At 42.2% G+C, this 17,137-nt stretch overlaps 1 protein-coding gene across 1 annotated transcript in view; it reads right to left on the bottom strand.

Moving 5' to 3' along the window:
• The window catches only part of PIGL (phosphatidylinositol glycan anchor biosynthesis class L), a 56,718-nt gene that overhangs the window by 17,535 nt on the left and 22,046 nt on the right, over positions 1-17,137 (bottom strand). The window contains exon 3 of the mRNA XM_061470244.1: positions 2,807-2,897. Within this exon, the coding sequence (XP_061326228.1) occupies positions 2,807-2,897 (91 nt within the window). The remainder of the gene's footprint in view (positions 1-2,806; positions 2,898-17,137) is intronic.

Genomic DNA, 17,137 nt, shown 5'->3' with positions numbered 1-17,137 from the left:
ACAAACACCACACATTAAAATGCTCTTGAATTTCAGGGGTGTTGAGACCAAGATCCAGAACAAAGCTGAATGCACCCTCTCAAACATAAGCTCCAACTTGAACACCTTTTGTAGATAGGTCTGGCTGATCTGATCTGACCCAAGACAATGGAACTCTTCCATAACCAGTTTGCATGGATGATGCTTTCATCAATCCATAGTGGAAAGTAGCTTGTAAAAACGTGCTGAATTCTGGTCTTGGCTGTACATCTGCCCCAAACACAGTCTGAATGTCACCTAATCCAAGCTCTGCTAGCACCAAAACCCAAGATCCTGAAGAACAGGATTTTGTAATCTAGAGCCTTACACACAGAATACTTTCTCATCTGGATGGAGAGAGACTAGCCCTGGCTGCCTCTCCCAGCAACACTGCTCTTGCTTATAAAATCCAGAAGGCAGGAAATAATTTCCGAAGTCTATAAATTAGTTCTGGCTTTGAGTACACCAACTGTTAATTTCTGCATCTGCACTGTTTAATGTAGAGCTTGGATGAAATATGTCCCTATAGCTCACAAAAAGATTGAGTTACTCATGGACTTCCAGGGCAATTGAGGAAATGAGTAACTATGCAATGGGATGAAATTATGCACAACACGGTGTGACTCCTTGCCTTGCAATCTTCCCTTTCAGACACGACGCCTTGGGTGATACGGTTTAGTGTGAGGTGTCCCTGCCCATGGCAGGGGTGTTGGAACTTGATGATCTTAAGGTCCTTTCCAACCCTAACTATTCTATGATTCTATGTTGGAGTTGCAGCCCGTTTCCCCACTACCAGATGAAACATATGTTCTGTAAATAAAAGATACCATCGTCTATGCTATGACTACAGGGAGAAATAGTGAAAGTTTTCCCACTGGGATAGCTGAAACAATACGTCTTCCAGTCACATTGGCTCCATTGAGTTAGCGCCTGTTGTGCTTGAAACCCTGTCAGATTATGTTTTGACAAGACTCCTCTTCTAACAAGTTACACCAATTCTATCAGTTTCAACATTACTGAAAAATAGACTCAGTTTACCTCTCAAGGCAAGGCCTCTGTCTTAGGACAGCAGAGATGCTCCAAGAGTGGTTAACAGATAGCCAGCTCTGAAATTTTAAGATGCAGAATGTTCAAAGGTAAACGCTTCCCTTGCTGTTGTTGGCAAACTGGGTCTGCTCCTAAAAGGATGGTGTTTTAGCAAACATCGCAGAGCTGTGTGAGTACTTGGGACACTTAAGATACTGTAAGTTCACACAGCAGTTCATTACCACCATCCCCCAGAAGCTGCTTCAGGCACTTCTGGCACTGCTGCTGTGTTCTGCTACAGTAACATGTCCTCAATGCTCATCAAGGAAGTGCTGAGGGCAAGGCAGTGGGTCCTGCTGCAGTTAACTGCAGCTACATTGACCCTGCAGCACACCGAGACAGCACCAGTGACTGTGCATGTTCTGTCTCTGAGGCCACATTCTAATGCTTTCAAACCATCTAGAGGAATTCTAGTGTTTTCAGAGTTTCTACTGGGATTCTGGTACACTGGTCCTAGTGCCCACGAGAACACAAACATGCAATACAAATCCTCTTGTGTTAGGAGCTTTCAGGTTAGATGAAAACCTATCTATTCGTGGGACCAAAAGACCCAAAGGAGTCCAGGAAAACTGCACCTGTCTGTGCACAACAATGAATTTAATGGAAAATTAGCTTCAGAATCAATACAAACTTGGATGCAGGATGCTGGGCTTTTGTGCTCATGGGTTTCTCATGCTACAGGAGATGCGGCCTCTCATTTTGTGAATTGCTGTAACGCCTTAAGAGTTTGAGGATTTTGCTGCTAACCAGTGTGTGACAGTGACATGCCTGATAACAGCAAGGTTCAACAGAGAACAGAACACAACCTTTTCCATGCTTAGGCCCTTACTCCTATTCTGTGGGGAAAAAAGCCACAACTATACCAGTGCTAGGAAATTTCCCCAGTTGAATATTCCTCAGTCCTGTCCTATATCCCTGCTAATGTGTAACACATGCCTGCCAATGTACTTCAAATCTAAGCCTAAATGTAAAGCCAAGTCCCAGATGGACTCTCTTCATCAATGAAACCTGGCAACAGGGTCAAAATGGTTGCTTTAAAATGTAGAAAACATTTGAGGAGTTAGTAAAGCAAAATTCCTCCACTGTTCATTTCTCACTTGGAAGCAATAAAAGATCTCCAGAGAGGAAAGAACCACCCGAATTACACCATCATCCTTTTCCTAACTGCCCAGTGGAGCAATTCTATTTGTTTTGAACTTGTAGCAATTGTTTGAAGTGTTTGGAAGAGGATCAGAATGACCATGTCTTACTTGTCAAGACAAAGGAGCTGTATGAATACTCACACTAAGTCTTAGACTATAAAATGCAAACTTGCTTTCAAGTATCATTTTAGACCTGAAATTCAGTTGGGCTTGTTCAGAGGGTCTGCTACAATTAACAAACCTCAAGATCACTACAGTGAATCTTAGTTTCAACAGAGTTTTAACCAATTTGAAGCTTTTACTTCCGTGAAGGTTGGTGATGCTACAACCCAAAAGCAGCTTCGTAAGATCTAGCTACAGAAACGGACAAACGTTATAAAGCAAATATTTCAAAATGAGTAAATACACTCTCTCCCTATCCTAGACTATTTCACAGATGTCAGAAGCAAAATCCCAAATTTAAAGACTTCAAAGAAAGCTTTCAGAGGGAATAAAAAACCTAGAACACTAGCTCAAAAGTAATGTGGAAATTGCCTATGCTGTAGAAAGTTTCACATTACCAGGTTGATGTTGTTGGCTTCTATATGCTTTAGCACAAAGGCAGCAAGGAGCTGTGTGTCCCATTCCACAGCTGGATTATCCGGAAGATCCCTGAAAATAAGAAGTGCAGTTAGTCATTTCATTGCTGAGAACTTTGCAAAGACCATGCTAGAAAAGAGATACTGAAATCAAGATAAATTTATTTACCATATAAAACTACTGAACCTTACTTAAGAGTCTTACAAGCTTGTATCTTGGGGGGCTAGAAGGGAAACAGCAGTTCCAACTCCTTCCTCATAGATTCACCAAGGTCTCCCTTTCTCACCATTAAGGTGGGCTTTCTGACAGCTTTACCCCAAGCAACAACTATTCTGTTCAATGATTCTTTATTAACCCAAACCGAATTTCTTTCTCTTTATTTAAAACCCCTTTTAAAACACATTTTCCTGAGTTTACAATCGTTGTCTATTGGTGGAATTACATATGAAAAGTAACAAGCACACTCCTGTTCTCATTTATAAAGGACTAACCCATTCACCTCAACCAAAGGACAATAAAGCCATAATTATATTGCATGGATTTGATAGTAGTTCATCTGTTTACTTTATGCTTTGCATACCAACTGGGTATGCAAAGAAATACTGTGACTGAATACTCTGCCTGGCTTTTAGGGGCAAGAACCATGAGCCAAATGCAAAATAACACCAGACAGCCAAGAGAATCATCCCATATTTACACAACTGAGAGCTGAATTTGACCCCCCAAGTCATTATGCTTGAATGATGCCAAGAAAACATTGCTTGCAAAGTTAAAAAGGTTATTAGTAACAATAGGATAACGCACAGCTGCTAAAGACCTATAATGGCATGTTAAACTGGTCTTCTCCTCAGACCTTTTCCCTCCTCTGATACTCTGATAATTGCTGTGAGGTAGTTTAGTGGCTACAGAGCCTTTCACAGACATAGGGGTTTGGATCTGAACTGATCCAGCTGTTTGCTGCAGAGAGCAGGGTCTGACTCCCTAGACAGCAAGGATGAGAACATCTGCAGCAATAGGAAAATGTCTCCTTGGCACATTCCAAATTAAAGCTCAGCCTGGGTCTTTATGAGAGGTCTTCTGGCCACAGATTTTCCCACTGCTGTTAACAGTAGTAGCAGAAAGAAGAGCCTGAAGTACAAACTGACCATCAGCATTTCATCCATAGTGTTTGTGCTCCTGCTCAGCACAGGCCAAAATATTGTGCTATGAGAAACCCCCGCAGCAAGAGAAGGCACTTCCACATTAGTGCACACATTCTGCTATGGTCCCTGTAGGGGTGTTACCAACAACAGAAATTTTTGTTGTTGTTTTCAGTTCCTTACTGTACAGACAGCATCTTTGCTTGAATTCCATCACAGGGAAAGATTCTTTGGTACATCTGGTGGCTGTCTCATCAACCCAACAAACCTGCACCTCATCTGCTTAAGACAGAAACTTGCACATCTCATCTGTGAAGAGGAAGAGGCGCTGCTGACCTCGAAGTCCCAGCACACCACAGCAAGCTTTCAATGGAGCACATTTTAAAAATATGCATCAACTAAACCATCCCAAGCAGCATGCACACGGAGCAGAGCCTAAGTGCAAGTCTAACAGTGCTTTAGTTGTTCAAATGGTACCTTTGAGGTTATGTCAAGGCTTAATCTGATAATACTAAAGTAGTAAATTAGTCTAAAAGGGATTTTTCACTGGCCACTTACAATGCAAATTACCATTCCCTTATTTGGACAAGGGTTAAATGGAGGAAGTGAAGAGTCCCATTAAGCAGGAGGGACTCCAACAGTGAGAGTCAGGAAAAAAAAATGTAGGGTTTGGAATTTCTGGTGTCCAGGAGGCTTTGGTGTCACTGCCACTGCACTCAGCTTTATTGGGCTGTCTCCAAAAAAAGCAGCCCGGTAGTGGAGCAGGATTTAACTAGTTTAGACAGATAAAGATCACCCTCGTCAATGGAAATGAACAGCTGGAGGCAACGGTTTACAATCCCTGGAAACAAAACAATCTGAAGGCACGAGCAAATTAACTCCATGAACACTGACCTGATTCTGCAAACTAATTCTGCTTCTACCCACTTACTGCTGCTCCTGGAGGGATCACTCCAGGAATTCTTTTTCTTACATAGTATTTGTCAGGCACCAAAAGCAGAGAAGCTGATATTGCCAAACAAGACACACGTGTACATAAGCACATTCATAACTCATTAATAGCCACGATGGCCCACTGAAGTATTCTTAGCCCATTCTGTAAACATGAAAAGTGACACACAGGTTAAACGACATGCTCAATGTCACCTGATAAGTCAGTAGCAGAACTGCCAATACATTAATCAAGATTAATGCTTTGTAAAGTCAAAATATTAAGTGTTACCCAGATAGCAGGGATCTCACAGAAAGCACGAGACCAGTAACTTTCTGCCTGTGCTCTATGTAGCAATAATTGAGTCCAGATAAGGATGAAAAGGTGACTACGAAAAACAAGTTTATATGCATGTACTGCAATGCACACAAGAGACATTCTTACAGGAGGTGTCTACAGGAACTTTGTGGGGCATGCAGACTCTGAAAACTGCTGTACCTCGCAAAACCATCTATTCAGTACAAAATAGTTTTCCTAATATAATAAATCAGTCCTCACCAAACCTGAAAAGTCCACTGGCTTGCTGCTTGCATTCATTGTGGTTTTACCTTCAGGACTTCACATCAGAAACAATCAGCACTTCACTGGTTAACTCCACACTGCCTTTCTGGCTAAGGCTGATAATGCCTCTGAGCTCAAGGTTGAAGGGCTGAGATAAAGGACTATAAAGGAGTGAAAATTAGCACATTCCCTGGAGCAGACTGGAGCTTGTCCCAGGAGACAGGGTTCCCCACCTGCCCTCCACATCCTCTGCCCCAGAGAGAGCTACTCGTTGCTGCTGTCAGTCACTGGGATGGATCAAGCTCCAAGTCCTGCACCAGAAGCCTCCCAGGTCATGCTGCTGGAGGGTGCTGGTGGGAAGGACAGAGGGGTTCGGTCACTTGGCCTTATTTCCAAACTATTACAGTGTGGAAGTGATGTTTACAGGCATTACATGTGCCTGATACTGAGTGCAGGTGTCTGCTTGGATGCAGCCCTTGTTGACCATGGAAACATTGGGAGATGCACAGAAGAAAAAACCCAACATTTTTAATGGAATAAGGCTCCAGAAGTGTTGTTTGCCCAGCTATTTTCAGTGCAAGCTATGCTGGACACTGTACAGGGAATTTACAGCTATGTCAAGGGATTTATAGAGTGAAAAGAGAGGAATGGAGAATGATGGTGCTGCAGCTGCTGCAGCATGGGATAGTGTCTGTCTCTGCTCACCTATTTTGGCAGGATCAGTAATGGGAAATATTGCTTTCCGAAAATAAAACCCTGTACCTTTCTAGTCATCTATCCACTGTGCGTAGTGAGAAACAGACAGGACCCCTCGTTTCCTCCTTCTCACTTCCTTGCTGTTCTGTTTGCCAAGCTGAGCAGATACTTGCAGGCTTGCACAGGAAGAGTATGGTGGATGTCCTGGATATCCTGGCCCAGGCACCAGAGAGCTACAAAGGGGTCACAGCAAATCACATCAGCACATTAAACCAAACTTCAATCTTGTGCAGATCTTGCACAGCACTCTTACAGCTGCCTGGATAAAAGAAATGTCAAAAATCACTGCCTAGTGCCAGCACCTCTCCAAGCCTCCTCTTTTTGCCTGCTGCGGGCTGTGGAGCATAGCTCCTCTTCTGCCTCAACCTTGGCCATTAAAACACTGTGCATGTTGACAGTAACTCTATCCCTGCCAATAGCCTGGATAATTTTGTAGGGTCATCTTTCTAGGAAAGTTTGGGCTCAAGATGGCTGCATTCCTGTCATTTGGAAGGTCTCTTGGCCACAACAGAGATTCAAAAGCCATCACATATATATTGCCAAGTTACACCCTTCTCACATGATATACTGCTTAATCCCTGCCCAATTTTCCACTACTTTCCAAATCTTCCAGCAACAGCAAATGCATTTATATGTACAATCTTCTTTCAAAGCTTTCCATGGAATTTATCTGCTCATGAACTAAGCTCTCACGATTGCTCTAAAGGTTAAATTAAAGTCTATGTGATGTCCAAGGGGCTTAACAGCAAAGGGGCTGTTCTATATAGGACACTTGCAGTTGGAATAACCTTGAGATCTGTCCCACTTGAAACCTGTTGAATTGGGCAATCCATAGGCTCCTGGGTGATCATGAAGCAGTGCCTCTCATTGTGTGACAGTCACCCTGACATGGACAGGCAAGCACCCTCTCTGCCTTACCATGAAACCTTTAGAGGTGGCAAGGGAGTGAAGTGGCAATAAGGTTCCTTCTAGAAGATGTTTAGGTCTTCATTAATATATCCTGAGACACCAGAGAAAAACTTTGAAGGTACTAATGTGATTTCTCCATTCCACTACAGAACAAAAGGGTCAAGATAAAAGCTTTCCCACTTCTTATTGCCTTTTTATCTTGCAGCATGACCTTAATCAATCCAAGGCTAGGGACCAGGAAACACTTCTGCATAATTTCTCTTCCTTATCCCTCCTCTCCCGATGAATGACTTTACATTAAACCAGCACAAAGGTCGACAGATTGATGGTGGGTTACATAGGAAACAGGTGAAGTGCTGTGCACTGGGTTCCCAGCTGAGAACAATGACCACGATGTTTTTGTTGGAACAAAGGATGCCCTTTGTATAAAGTTAACTGTATGAAATGAACATCTGGGCAATTGAAATTGGATCAAAAAGCAAAAGATCCCACAGAACAAAATGACGTGAGGTTACAATTAGTGAAAAAGCCATGTGATGACCAGAGGCAATCGGTGACCTTTATATCACAGCATCAAAGTAACTGAAAGAACTGTGCAAACAGAAATTATTTCATGCTCCCTAAAGCAGAGCAGAGAATTTTTATTTCTGAGATTACAGTAAGATAAGTCCAGGCAGGCTCGCCCTAGATCTTGAAGCAGAGCCTTTAAATCCTTACATTAATAACTATTTATACATTTCCTATGATGGCCAGTTACAGACAGGAGGGAAATACTGCTGTTAGGCTGCATCTACATCTCTGATTTGATTGGAAAAAGCCCACTTACATGATCAGCATCTTGCAACATCATGTTATACACAGAACAGATGCTGCGTGCTTATTGGAATGTAACAATCTACAATTTAGGAGAGAAATGGACCGAAGCAGGCTGCTAACTGTCAATTAAAGCCACCTACGATAAGAGAAGCTCAGGCTGAAATTTTTACAGTAGCAGCTTCCTCCTTCTCCTCATAGTAAAGAAACACAAGCTATTCTGGGATTCGTATTTTAAGATTGGAAATAAGAATCTTAGGGTTTGGTGTAGGTAGAGGGTAAAGGAAGTGGTGAAAATAACAACTGGAGGATTAAAAATATAATACACTTCAAATATTTCACAAAAGAAAAAAAAGCAGAATGGACATAATCCTATTCCTCTATGCTTAACTTTTATTTGGCTTATTTTATACAAATTTCAAAGGTAAATTAAGTAAGTTTAGATGCCAGGCAAGTGCTGCTGCCACTGATGTGGCTGTATCAGCCAGAAGTCATGTGTGAAGGGAAAGAGTGCAAGGAAAGCCAGTGTTCCCTTCAGCTTGCTCAGAAGTCCAGGCAAGCTGTGAATGCTTCTCCACTGAGCTATGTAAAACACAGCACACCTCTGACAGAGAATATTCCAAGTTCCTCCGTAACTCCCCAAAGGTAAATGGTAATTAGATCTCCAGGGAACAAACTTTTGTCTTGGGCATGACCATGTGTTTCTGTTTGAGAAATAAGCATCCTTTGGGTTTAAATTCAAAGGAATTATTACAGAACACAGCAGTGACTGTTTGCAAAGACCTATCCAAATGTCCCTGTACTCATTTATAATTTTTAATGAATTATTGATGATTTCTCAGCAGAGATTGATGCTTATTCACCAAGATGACACAATTGCTTATCATAATTTGAAATCTGGTATTCATTTGACGTCTGTGCCTCAGCGCCTTGTTGATGAATTACAGCACAAAGCGCTGTAGGAACAAGTTCATATTCAATGTCTTGAAACAAAAACAATTGATGGGACCTTTCAAGAATAGAAATGCACAGAAACTATGGTGGCTAGAGCTAGTTTTAGAAAGTAATTTTAAAAAACTAGTTTGGAGGGGCATCAGGGCTTCTGTGTAAGCCAGTAAACAAGATTTAGCTCAACTAATTCTGAACTGATGTCTGATTTAGTCACAGCTTTCCTATCTTCTGCTCATCAAAACTGTGAAAGGGAAATAATTACATGTTCACACCTATGTAAAGAAGTTTGAGCTCCTTCTAAGAAAAGTGTTATGTATGTTCTCTGATTTCTAGATTGAAATCTAAAACACGTGCTTTGGCAATCCTGGGTATGGGGAACCCCACAAACCTATACTCTTTGCACTGAATCAAGTTCAACATCTTAGTACTGGCTTGAAGGAAGGGCCCAAAATATATAAAAGACTGCATAAAGCTCCAAAATGCTGAATATGGTGAATACTGCACTGCAAACATAACCTGCAGGAGGAGAAATGAGACCTGGGAGTCTCATGTGCAAGTGCCACACTCCACCTGTGACACTCATGTTATTACTATGCTGCTGGAATGTGCTCAGGAACTAGCGCGAAGAGCACATCCCAACCTGTGTTGTCATCATCACTGACTGATCAATCACACAAGGCAGTGATCACCAAATACCTCACAGTCACACACATCTTTGAATGCAACTGTCAGAGGAAGGAGGGGCCTCTGGTTCATTCAGTCCAGCCTGACTTCAATTTAAGCAGAAGTCTGCAACAGGTTGTATGAAAGAACCACACAGCGCCATGGAGTATATCTGGATTCCTGGTGGGACTGGTAATGACAAACCAATTAAGTTCAAGTCCTTAATGAGAATTCTTTAAAAGCAGTTCCTCCCCTTACCTTTCACCCTCAAGTTGTATGCATTTTTTTTTATGTTGTTTTTTATTCCCAACTTTCATTCATGTTTGAGTTGCATTCATTTTGCACATACATTTTGCATGCCAAGCCAAGGCCACTTACAACCATTTTGTCCCCGACAGCATTATGTGACCTGAATATACTAAGTGCCCATAGGTCCCACATCAGTAACACATTTCCAGCCAGCCACCATATAGCCTGTTTCTAGCACAACCAGCAGTTTCTAGCAGTACAGACTGCCAGGAATGACTTGCCAAGTGCTGGGCAAGCCACCTCTCTTTCATTTTATAGAAGCTGGACTTCTGTGTGATCTGTTGGGGGCCATTAACAGAGTTTACTGAAAACATCAGTAGAGACCAGATTTGGTAGTCTCATGAGATTTGGGGCTGCCATGCTGAATTATGAGTCAGCAGTTCCTCCTCTGGCCCTCTGCAATGTGGTTTGGGCAGCAGACAATAGGGCAGTGTGAAACGAAGTCAATTCCACTCCCATTTTGGAGAGGTATGCAGGAAAATAAGACCATTAAAGTCCCTACATAGTTCAGAAAAACAAAAATCCACCAACCTTTTTCTGAGTGTCTGTTGGCAAAGTGCATTTCCGTTATTTGTCCCAGATGACTGACAAATAACAGACCTATCAGCACCACCAAGCAATCTCATCTGTAGACCTCTAATAAGAGAAACATCTTCAAACATGCAACTGCCTGGGATCTTAGAGTACAACTGCTGGACAAAGGTCTCTATGTAGCAGCCCTTCACTTCAACACTTTCCTAACACCAAGAAGATGTATGAGGGAAATGCTCAGTGGAAAGCCTGAATACCACATGGGGACTATAGCACTTGGTGGCCTTTAGGAATTTTGCCTCTCATTCCTAGAATGACCTGCTCTTGTCCATGTCAGCTCTCAGAGCAGGGATAAACTGACCCGATACCAAAAAAGGTAGACTCACGTCTACTAATACCTTGAGCTCCTTAGGCACATTAGTTACCACTTTGGGATGTCTCTGGTCTCTCTGATATTTCTGACAATAACAGGGGAAGAACACAGACTACATCTCTCCAAAAGCACCATCTGTACCATAAGGAATGAGCATAATTATGCCTATATGGAATGGCTGGGCAGCTCCCAGAATAGCTCATAGCAGCGCTCACTTCCTCATTATTACTGGTTTTGCCATAGTGCCTAGGAATTCACCTGGGGCCTGACAGTCTTAAGTAGTGCAAAGTAAGAACAGAATGCCCAGCAATCCCACAATCAAAACTTGTGTTTTAAAACTTAAGTACAAGTCACCAGCAAAACCAGGACTCTGAGGAGCAGACCATAGGACTTCACTCTTCCCTTACTCATATCTTTTGTTTTGTAAAATGCTTTGAAATAAAAGAACAGTGCATCAGGGAGCATTACTTCTTGAAGTCATGGTGTACCCACCCTTTGTAATCCTGAGGTTCTGCTGCCCTGAGCTCTCTAGCTCGGTGCAAATTTTATTGCTACCAGGGAATCACTTCCTTTTATAAGTCAGCTTGTATCAAGAAGTTAAACACCTAACTTAGCTGTAAGCTTGATCCCACAAATTTTACTGGCATGCAAAGTTTCTACTAATGCAAATAATCTTCTTGCAGGCACTGTCTTGTCAGCCCCATTCATGTGAATGCCCCAATTACAGGATTACCTGAGCAAGCTCTGGGACAGGCCTTGCCCTCTCTCTGCAGCCGGTAAAAAACCCACACTGGGGTTCTACTGGGAACTACACTGGGAACCCTGCAGCAGCTAAGTGGGACTCAGCAGCAGTGAACAAAGTGAGGATAAACACAGCGACCTTTCTCGTTTGGCCTTCCTCTCCTCCGCGCTCGGATTTAATGCGAGCGTTATGCAATGGCTTTGCTATAGCAACAGCCGGGCTGATCGGCAGTAACCCCGCCGCTGCCGTGGGGCCGTGAGGCAGCCGCTGAACTTTGGCCCACTAGTGAAGCCTCCCGCTCGCCCCTGTTTACACTGCTCACATGACGGGAGAGAGGGAGGCTCTGGCAGCCACCAGCATCCAGCAGGATTTCTAGGAGCAGGCCAAGATTGCCGAAGGCTGGAAAAGATTAACTCTTGCGAGCGAGGGCTTCATGCTCAGGCAGCCGCCTGCAGTGGCCCACGAGAAAGGGCAAGCGGTGCTTAGCCCTCCCCATGCCACTGCAGGAAACACAGCAGGATTCAGGCATTCAGCAAGGGCAGGGTAAGGAAATCACTAAGCTTGAAATTAGGGAACAGCTTCATTTTTTTTTTCCTCAAGGAGTGAGGATAATGAACTGGAGCTGGGAACATAACGCCCTCATCAAGAGCTGCGTGCTTTGAATTGCACATACCTGGGTTATGCAGCGGTGCACAACTCCTCTCTGGAGCACCCTACAAATACCAGGGGCACAGGGAGCACTTTGTGTGTAGAGCTGTGCTCTACAGGACCTTGCTAAAATGGTTATTTAATCTTACAGCACAGTCTTGTGAGAAAAAGCTGCAGATTACCAAGCTGAAGCCATGCCATCACTGTTTGAGCAGCACTACCACTACTTCAGCAGTTTTAAAGCATTTATTTCTACACATTAACAGATGTTCATTAACTAAGTCCCCTGTGAGGCTGGAATGGGGAAGTAAGCAAGTAATAACCTCTACATTTATAATGAGAGAATTAAGAGCTTAGGCAACTCTCCTTAGAGAGCCAGAGGCAACCAAGCTGAGTCAGGGGCAGAGCCTGGAATGGAGCGTGTGAGCTCCCTGCATCACCCACACTCGCCCCAGGAATACATTTTATTGCCTAGGGCAAACAGCAATCCAGTTTTGAACAGGCCTCTCATGGTGCTCTGCAGAGCTTCATATATTCCTGGGCACTTGGACTGAGCAGAAGACACTTTAACATTTGCAGATTATCAACCATTACTCCCAAGGTCACAGCTGCTTCAAAGTACCCCCCAAAACCTATTGATGGCCAAAGCGTTAACCTCTGCACCACCTAACTGTGCTCTGGTCTGCAGTGGTATGACACAGCCATGGGTGACTGTTTCTATCAATAGTCTTGGCTAGGTTTCCTTATGTAGTTGTCACTTAGGAGCAGCCTACATTAACTCATGTATTGCCCTAAAATATTTGTTCTCCTGTAAAACCTTGGTCTTCCCAGTAAGAGGTTGTGTGGATTTCTTTCGTTTGCTATGATGACAGGTTCATTGTAGCAATAATGGACCGTGAAGATCCAGCACTGAAAAGTCAGTATGCTTTGATATCAGAACTCCCTTTGATAGCTTCATCCACAGTTATACCTACATCCAAATATAAACGTTTCATAAAAAACTCTGAAAGGAAATTTTCTGGCTCAAAATCTAAACACTGAAAAAGTTCAAGTTAAATCAGTGACTCAGTCTCATTTTTGCAGAAAGAGGATCACTGCAATAGACTGTTCTCTGCCCCTGACTGCTAAGACCAGCTGAATTCTCTGATGTTAGTGTATGAGCTCTCCACACATTACTCCCCATTCAAGCCTCAATCTATTAGCACAAATTCTGCAAACACCTTAGCTCTCTTCTCCACACATGAAAGCTCCGTCTGCCAATGCTTTATTCTGCAATATTACACAATGTGTTTTCCAAGGCAAAGGATAAACCATCCCTGGCAGCCCATCGTGTGGATACTTATGAGAAACAGATAAATGCTGAGTATTTGTCTTATGAAACAGAAATACAGGAAGAAAACATAACAATGCTACTGTTTAAATAAGAGAGACCATCATTTCTTACAGATGTGACCCTTCTAAAACAAAGGGATTAAATCTTGCTAATGCTATGTAATGACATGAAGTGGAATGGATTTAATGAAGAATACATCCAATTTAAATTGTGAATTACCCCTTCTACCCCCTGCCATTTTGTACCCCAACACAAGCCCAAATTTTGCTTCTTTCAAGCACTGTTTGCCAGACTTTTCTGTGCCCAGAAGATTTAAACACTGATTTACAGAAAAACATTCATCCTGCATGTGAAAACAGACTCAACACTTATACCCATAATGAAATTCAGTTAAATATTAACTATTAAAGAAGGGAGAATGGCACATAAGATCTGTTAAGCTTACAGTCAGAAAAACTATAAAGAATGTAGAATTTATGTGCATGAAAGGAAAGCTATGTAATTAACTGAATTATTTCAATGCAAATAGTAGCTGCAGAGAAATAGACTGCAGCACTGAAATGAGAAAGTATTGCTATAACTGTCTGAGGAGCCTGCAGGTACCGTGAGTTAGTTAATATGTAATTTGTTAGAAGAGGGGGCATGACTTGGCATAGAACTGTAATCAAACTGTTTTCATTTAGCCCTTCACTTGCTGCAGAAGGATCACATAAGAAAATATTCAGTCCAAACCCCATTTCAGTTCCTAAAAAAGTATTTCAGTTTTCTGTACTGCAGTAAAAATGTTTTTTTTTTCCTTTTAAGAAAAACTGATTGAAAAAGCTACAGGAGGCAAAAGATGCTCAATGATGCCCAACAAAGCATTCATTTTTTAATTTTGTTCCTGATCTCTCATGCAATTAAACTGAGATTATGGGTCATAAGACACCACCCACATTTGCAAAATCTAGTGTACATTAGGAAAAAAGGTGAACATGTGCCAAGTGACAACATACACTTCCTATTTGCTTCATCAAGTTCTGGTTTCTCCTTTTTAAAAGCAGTTGGGTGTTGCATCAAACCAATATGTTTCTTACAGAACAAGTTACCTGGAGTGCTCAAAATTTGCTTCAGTATCTTCATCAAGAGCAACAGTAAAACTCCATGAGCAAACTCTGTGAATCCCATCCCACTACTTTATCATATTGAGTATTTTTTACACTGTTTTCCTCATTATAATGACTTTTTTTTTTTTTAACCATTTGTTAGGATCATTTACCTCCTAAGAGTATCTTGTTCTATTCACAGCTGGTTTATGTTGAGAATTCTGCATTGCTGATACTCTTTATTGGTGGGGCAGGTTCTCCCAAACAAAATTCCTACTTGGTGGTAGGGTTACATTAAACCCAATCCTAACCCAGCAGCTTCCCCTTTAAGGAATTTATTCTTGCTAATAGTTTGCTCTAATCTGAAGTACCGCACCCACCATTTTCTAATTCAAGTTTACACCAGAACTGAAAAACTCTGTAATTTCATGTGTACTGATAGAACTAAGGCCAAGGGGAATAAAACCACTTAGCTTTCACATGAACTCAAAAGAAGAAAGGCTTCTTTGGCAATATAATTACAGAGCACAGATCTTCTAAGAGGAAATGAACTACAGGGATTTGTAAGATTAGTCTTTTTTTCCCCTTCCCTTTTTAATGATTGCTATCATTCTCCTTCACTCCCCCCTTCCAGGTTAATCACATATAATGAGGAAATTCTTAGCAAGAAGGAAATGGGACTGTTGCAGAGACACCCTTCAACAGGACACTGTTATGAGGTGGAATGTGCCAACCATCCTTCTTTTACCTACCCATAGCCCTAACATCTTCCTGAAACTGATTAAAGTAGTAGGTGTCTGTAGCCCCTTACAAGTGCTTTCTTTTTCTGGCATGTGAAGAGAGATTATGGCCAAGCACATACTGCGCTGTTTGGAAACTTTGCATGGTCCCATTCAATCCGGTTTTGAGTACTCATCCGTCTTGGTTGTTGCTACTGACAAGGAACACTAAACAACACTTCAGCTATATCAAGATCTTGTTTGTACAAGGAACTGAAGCTCTGTTCTACCGCATCACCTTTCCAACATCCACGCTAAGCCGGAGTAGGGAATTGTGAGCAATTTCATGCTGCCATATTCAGCTGGCAATACTCTGGGTTGTGGCAGGCAATACTCAAGAGCAGCGACTAGTTTACTGAGTTGTCTCGGTTGACCTGGGTTGACCAGATCAGTGTGACCTAATTCTCATAAGCAGAAGGAAACACTTGCAATGAGTGGCAAAGCTGATTAATGCAGGTTCTCACACTGAAAGGACTTCCTCAAACTTGTGTCTCACCTTCACAACCCTTGGCCTGCCAAAGCATTCAAACAATTCTGCCTGTGCAGATACCTGTGACAACCAAGTAACCTGCAGCCATTTACTACATACTGCGTACCATGGATCTGTATATATTACCTACACACTGCCTGTGGTTCACAAGAAGCACTGAAGTTATAAACACCTATTTACACTGTGTCAATACCCCAGGGTCTCTGGTGACAGTCTGTTAGTTAAAAAGTACAATGCAAATTGCATGCTTTACCTATTAAGTGTGTTTAAGCCTGTTTACCTTCAAGCTTGTCTATCTGTCTCTCTGTGTTACAATAATGCAGCTGTGGAGATCATCTGAGACACTAGAACAAATGGTGCCCTGATGTAATCATAAGAGAGCTGGAGGAAGGGCATTTTCAGCAAGAGCCTTGACAGCAGAATCTGCTTCTGTTTAAGCCTGACTTGCTCTCCTGGAGCAGCAGTATGACAGCGTGTTTTGCAGAAGATTTGTATTTATATGCATGGCTGTCAGTCCTAAACATTGCTCCTTGTCCATATAATAATTACACCGAATGCTCAGTGGAGATGTTTTCTAAATTGAAATAAATAGAATCAATATAGACTTAACTGCACTGTCACACTGCATGAATAAAACACACCAATGGATACTCTTGGCTAGTATTCAACAGGGATTTGGGCATTGCTATTGCTATGCAAACTGCATCTTAAATCGTGTTCGAGCCGTTAAAAGTTAGGCAGAAATGGAATTTTTAATTTACTGTTTTACCAGAAACTCCCAGGATTCCTCAAATAGAAAGAGTTGCATATTTACCTCTGCCATACAGCACAGAGAAAGAAAGAGAAACATTCCAGAAAATAGCCATGTACAGCTGTTAAACCGTAACACTGGACAGGGATCCAGGGGACAGTCACTGTATAAAAATGACTCAACATATTTTTACAAGTTAACTCAGATCATCTGCACTTCTTGCGTGTATTTCTCCAACACTAGACTATCCTGATGAACTGTCAGAGCAAAACAGACTCCTGGACCTTCACTTGGGTTTGCAGTTTATATATCCTTTAGATGATCTCACAAAAAGACTGCCAGACTTCTAAACATGGTCACTTCCTTTATCATCTCAAACAGGCAAAGGTTGTTTCAGTTCACTGATGAGGCACTGAAGCATGTACAGGTCTCATCTGACTACGGAGAGCCTGTAACGCCCTGAGGCAGTAGAGACTGTCAACACAGCTGTCCCTGTGTGCTAAGACAAATGTCCTGCTGGGCAATCCTTGAATCAAAATGGAAACACA

Source organism: Pezoporus flaviventris, unplaced genomic scaffold, assembly GCF_033815535.1.
Source record: "Pezoporus flaviventris isolate CSIRO_AGI_PZ_B2104156 unplaced genomic scaffold, CSIRO_AGI_Pfla_v1 ptg000063l, whole genome shotgun sequence".
In the NCBI taxonomy this organism is placed as follows: Eukaryota; Metazoa; Chordata; class Aves; order Psittaciformes; family Psittacidae; genus Pezoporus; species Pezoporus flaviventris.
Note: the sequence above shows the minus strand (reverse complement) of the source record. Positions and strands in the feature narration are given on the sequence as shown.